General features: G+C 66.5%; 3 protein-coding genes across 3 annotated transcripts in view; all 3 read right to left on the bottom strand.

Annotated features, from left to right (window-relative positions):
• The window catches only part of H696_03589 (hypothetical protein), a 2,164-nt gene extending 1,715 nt beyond the window's left edge, over window positions 1-449 (bottom strand). The window contains exon 1 of the mRNA XM_009497459.1: window positions 192-449. Within this exon, the coding sequence (XP_009495734.1) occupies window positions 192-436 (245 nt within the window). The 5' untranslated portion in view covers window positions 437-449. The remainder of the gene's footprint in view (window positions 1-191) is intronic.
• A 1,586-nt stretch (window positions 450-2,035) lies between these two features.
• H696_03590 (hypothetical protein) lies at window positions 2,036-3,731 on the bottom strand. Its single transcript, XM_009497460.1, has 3 exons — window positions 3,364-3,731; window positions 3,068-3,189; window positions 2,036-2,977 (listed from the first exon to the last, which is right to left on the bottom strand). Exons 1-3 carry the CDS (start codon window positions 3,647-3,649, stop codon window positions 2,153-2,155), a joined length of 1,233 nt encoding a protein of 410 aa, XP_009495735.1. The 5' UTR covers window positions 3,650-3,731; the 3' UTR covers window positions 2,036-2,152.
• Window positions 3,732-3,947: 216 nt separating this feature from the next.
• Window positions 3,948-4,590, bottom strand: part of H696_03591 (hypothetical protein) — a gene marked incomplete at both ends in the record, with an annotated part of 1,929 nt that continues 1,286 nt past the window's right edge. Inside the window, one exon of the mRNA XM_009497461.1 lies at window positions 3,948-4,468. Coding sequence (XP_009495736.1) covers window positions 3,948-4,468 — 521 coding nt within the window. The remainder of the gene's footprint in view (window positions 4,469-4,590) is intronic.

The raw sequence follows: 4,590 nt of genomic DNA on the forward strand, positions 1-4,590 counted from the left end.
GGGGGGGGGGGGGGGGGGGAGGGCAACCGAGGAGAGATAAGGGGCAAGAGAGGGAGAGGGACGGGGAGAGAGGAGAGGGATTGCATGTGTCAGCATGGATGGCAAGTGGACAGGAAACGCGCGTGCGCGCGTGCGCGCGGGGGAGGGGGGGGGGGGGAGGCTCTAACTGGGACCCATTTTGTCAGGCGCACAAGGTGTTGGATCGTTCACGCAGGGAGGGGTCATTGATTGTGGCTGCCCGACTCCGTTGCAGGGCCGCATGGTAGGCATCGCCATCAGGGCAAGGCCCAGTGTCTACGGCGAAGGAACGGTGATCATCTGCCAGGAGGCTGGTGTTATCCGCATGAAAATCCACCTCCACGGACTGGTTGTCGGTGTCCTCGGGGTAGATAGCCGAGGGCCCGCCATCGTCGCCCTGGATCGATCCGAGAGTCATGCGGCTTTCCCAGGGGGGGGGGGGGCGAGGGGTACGTGCGAGCGTGCGAGCGTGCGTAGGCCGAGCAAACGGTGGGCAAAGCTAGGATGTGCGGAGGGCAGGAGGCGGGTGGCATGGTCCAGGGCGACTGGCAGACACCGACCGAGTGGCTTCCTTTTCCGCGGGCGAAGGGGCCAGGAGTTCCCCCATCTGTGTGGGTGGCCCAAGCTGGGGCTCGTGTGTGTGTGCGTGTGTGTGTGTGTGTGTGTGTGTGTGTGTGTGCTGTGCGTTCGCGGACAAGAAAGAGACGCGCAGGCATAGTGGGGGAGAGGAGCATCCGGGGGGGGGGGGCCGGGGCGGCGGGGGTGCCGGCCGCGGCACCACCACCGCCGGCAATCGAGTCGAGCTTGATCTCCAGCAGGGAGAGGCTGGTCTCGAGGGGGGGGGGGGGGGGGGGGGGGGGGGGGGGGGGGGGGGGGGGGGGGGGGGGGGGGGGGGGAGTTCAGACGTGTGGGGGGGGGGGGGGGGCAGGGGTGAGAGGCGAAATGTGTGTGCCGCGAAAGTTCATACCTGCGTGCGGGCCCCGACCAATCCGATCGCGGGCCCCGCGCACTGTGGGAGAGGATCTCGGCAGGTGTTGTGGTGTACGCATGCGCTCGTACACACGTATGTACACACACACACACGCGCGCGCGCAGACACACACGCACAGACACACACGCACAGACACACATTCATATGCCGGCGGGGGTCGCGGCATGGGCGGGCCCATGCAACATGGGCGGCGGCCGGGTGGCCCCCCGCCCCCCCCGTCTTGCCCTGCCTTCGCCATGGGTCGTCTGTTCGGGAGCCTGCGCCTGCCCCTTGGTTGGTATGATGTTGCTTCGCCCAGCCGCAAGGCCGCGCCGGGAGCGGCGGCGGACGACAACCACAGAGAGTCAGCATCGCCGGAGGCCACCATTCGTTGCCCTTAGCAGGAGGACCTGGTCATGCAGGCCGACCGGCCACACGGCGGGGAGATTGTTATTGTTTTCATCCCAGGCTGGGGGGAGGGGGGATGCATCCAACCCATGGCGTCCGCTTGCCTTCACGTTCCCCCGCCCCCCCCCCCCCCCGGCCTGGGGGAGTGGCCCATGCGCGCCCACTCGCACGGCGCCTCTCCGAATCGGCCGGGGTCCCGAGCGATCGTGCAGGCCCGCCTGTGCCACCAGGATCGGGGGAACTTCCACGCGCCCGGTGCGTGTGCCCGCCCCTCCTAGGGCCGGGACGAGACCGGCTGGCGAGGCACCTCGGTTTCGTGTCGGCAGGGGGCGGGGGTTGCAGGGCCGCGTAAGCATCTGTCCCGTGGGACTTCCGGTGTGAGCTCTCGCGGCTACCAATGGATCGCGGCACATGGGCCGGCAGATCCATGGATTGGCACCTGGAGACTTTGCGCACCTGCATGTGCAGGCCGCCGGCGCCGCCCCCGGGCGGGGGGGGGGGGAGAGCATGGGGGCTTCTCGCCTCGCGGCTTTTTCAAAACTTCCCCCTCCCTGCTTCGTCCTCTTCTCTCGGCCCCTCTTTTCGCACCCTTGTCCGGATGCGATCGCAGCGCGATGCATCCTCCCACATGCGGGGGGATTCGTATGTCTGTTGTGTTGTCATATTTATGGGGCCGGCTGAACGGCTGCTCTGGCTATTGTGGGTGTGTGTGTGTGCGTGATTCGGCGCCGGCTTCGTGCGGGAGAATATACCCTGTCACTCTTGCTCAGCGGCCGAGGGCGGCGGGGGGGTGGTCGTGCGGGGGGCCTTCGCAGCGGGGGCAGTCCCGTTGTCGGCGCTCTCCAAGACACGCTTGGCCCCGGGGGTGGTGGTGGCGGCGGTGTCCTCCTCCAGGCCGGCAGGGCCGGCAGCATCAGTCCCCTGCGGCAGCACCAGCTGCCCCTCGGTGGTGGTCTCCCCCTCCAGGGGCTTCTGCAGCTTGCACTGAAGCCACATCCGGTACATGGTCACCTTGCGGGCGCGGTTCACCAGCAGGCGTTGATCCATGGTATTCTGAAGGACAGTGAAGCCAGCTCCAGTGGCCAGGCGGTCCACTTCGGCCGACTCGAAGAAATACACGCAGGTCCCATCGCCGCGGACATAGAAGTTGTCCGACAGGTAGCGGTTCTTCTTGAACCGGAGCTGCGCCAAATCATGGCGACCATAGTCCCGGAAGAGAACCACACCGCCGGGCTTCAGGCAGGCATAGATCTTTCGGAAGACCCCATCCAACTGGGCAATCGGGATGGCGGACAGGACGAAGATGCACACCACCACATCCACCGACCCGGGGGGCACATCCTCCGGGGGGAAGCACTCGCTCGGCTGGCCGCCATCGGTCAGATCGTGCACAAAGGCGTGCACCCGGCCGGCAGCCTCCTCCGGGGCGTATTGCGGCGTCGTCCGCACAACTTCCACAGCCGACTCGGCGAAGTCACACCCGAGCACGCGGAACTTCGGGTCGTCCACCGCGGCCAGCAGCGGGAAGATGGTGTTGCCGGCTCCGCAGCCGAGCTCGAACACGGTGAACCCCTCGGCCGGCTAGGGCATGGCGATGGCACACATCATGAGTAAGGCAACGCAAGGTGTGCGAATGGTGGCAATCCGTGGGAAGTCAACAGGGGTGCGCACAATGGTCTTGGGGAAGAGCTCCGGGAACTCCAGGGCGAGCCAATGCCGGTCCTTGAAGAACCGGTCCTCATGCTGCTTGTAAAAGGTGTCCCAGTACTGACTGGCATTGGTGATGTAATCCTCTGGGGAATGTGCACACGCGAGAGGGGGCAGGAGGCAGGGGGGGGGGGGGGGAAAAGAGAGAGAGAGAGAAGGAGAGGGGGCAGATGGCCCGGAAGCAGGGCAAGGTAGGAAGGGTCAGTTGCATGAGGACGCCCTGGCGGCCGGTGTGGTGCGAGGCTCAGGTCTACACGCACCGGCCTTATCCTGGACCACCGGGGCTTGCTTCTGCTGCTCCACAATGGACAAGGCATTGTCGATCTGCTCCTGTGTCCAATCGACATTGTCCCAGGCATTCTGGGAGAAAATGTCCTGTCCGGATTCTTCCACGGCACCGAGAGTGCGGTTGCCGAACTTCTCCAAACTGCTCGTGGTCTTGGGGACTGGGGTGGCCAGCGTCTCGGCAGCAGGGCCGGCGGCGGTGGTAGAAGGACCGGCAGCGGGGCCGGCATCTGGCGCCGGGGGGACAGGCTCCTGGGGCATGATGGTGCACGTGCAGGATAAGGCGAAGAGGAAGGAAAAAATGACAGGCGGAGGGGAGAGGTGTGCCCGAGGGACGCTCTCCTCGGCGCCGGAGGCGTCTGGCCGAAAGATCCCGCTGGTGTTGGTGCTGTTTCTGCCGACGGCCGCGGGGCGGGCCACGCTGCCATGATCCCCCCCCCCCGCCTCCATGGCCCAGGGAAGATCGAGATTGCCCCCCCCCCCCCCCTCCGTTGCTGTTTGCGCGCGCGGGGCAAGCACAATGCGCGTGGGCTGCGGCGGTCCGTGTGGGTGTATTCGCTTAGGCCGAACCGTTGGCAGTTGCGACATGCTCGGCGGCGGCCGCCGCCGCGGCGACCGCAGCGGCCCGGTCCTCGGAGGCCTCGATCTCGTCCAGGTTGTGGATCCCCAGAGCGGGCTGCTCATTGATGGAGTCAAGCGCGACATTGGTCGAGGCAAAGATGTCCTGGATGTCATTGAGCGAGGCGATGTCCAGCAGGCCGCAGTCCAGCGCCGCAGCCAGGGACCGCTGCGGCAGCAGGGACAGCAGAGCGTCCCGGTGGCGCTCGGCGCTCAGGAACTGCCGGAAGGCCGAGGGCTCGGTCCGGGGGAACCAGAAGTTCCGGATTTGCTGGTCCGCCTCGGACAAAGTGAAGGGGCTGCTGGACATGGCCGAGTTGGGGACGGAATTCAGGGCGCTCAGGACCGGGAGGACCTGATTGCGCAGGGCTCGCGTGGTGGCCGGGGCCACGGGGATCGGGTGCATCGCCTGTGACACGATGTACGCGATGGAGGGCAGGCACTGATTGATGTCGATGGCCACTGAATGTGCGGGTGCATGCGCGCATGTGCATGTGTGAGAGGATGGGAGACCGGCGGGAAAGAAGACCGGCGGGAAAGAAGACCGGCGAAATGGGGTGATGCTGTGGCGGGCCGTAAAGCGG

The sequence above is a fragment of the Fonticula alba genome (genome assembly GCF_000388065.1).
Source record: "Fonticula alba strain ATCC 38817 unplaced genomic scaffold supercont2.5, whole genome shotgun sequence".
NCBI lineage: Eukaryota > Rotosphaerida > Fonticulaceae > Fonticula > Fonticula alba.

Bases quoted from the DNA above. Each gene is read 5' to 3' on its own strand.
- H696_03590 (XM_009497460.1), bottom strand. From the start codon at position 3,649: ATGCCCCAGGAGCCTGTCCCCCCGGCGCCAGATGCCGGCCCCGCTGCC. The intron at 3,190-3,363 runs GTGCGTGTAGAC...CACATTCCCCAG, and splicing joins GGTGGTCCAGGATAAGGCCG to AGGATTACATCACCAATGCC. The intron at 2,978-3,067 runs GTGCGCACCCCT...GCCATGCCCTAG, and splicing joins AGCTCTTCCCCAAGACCATT to CCGGCCGAGGGGTTCACCGT.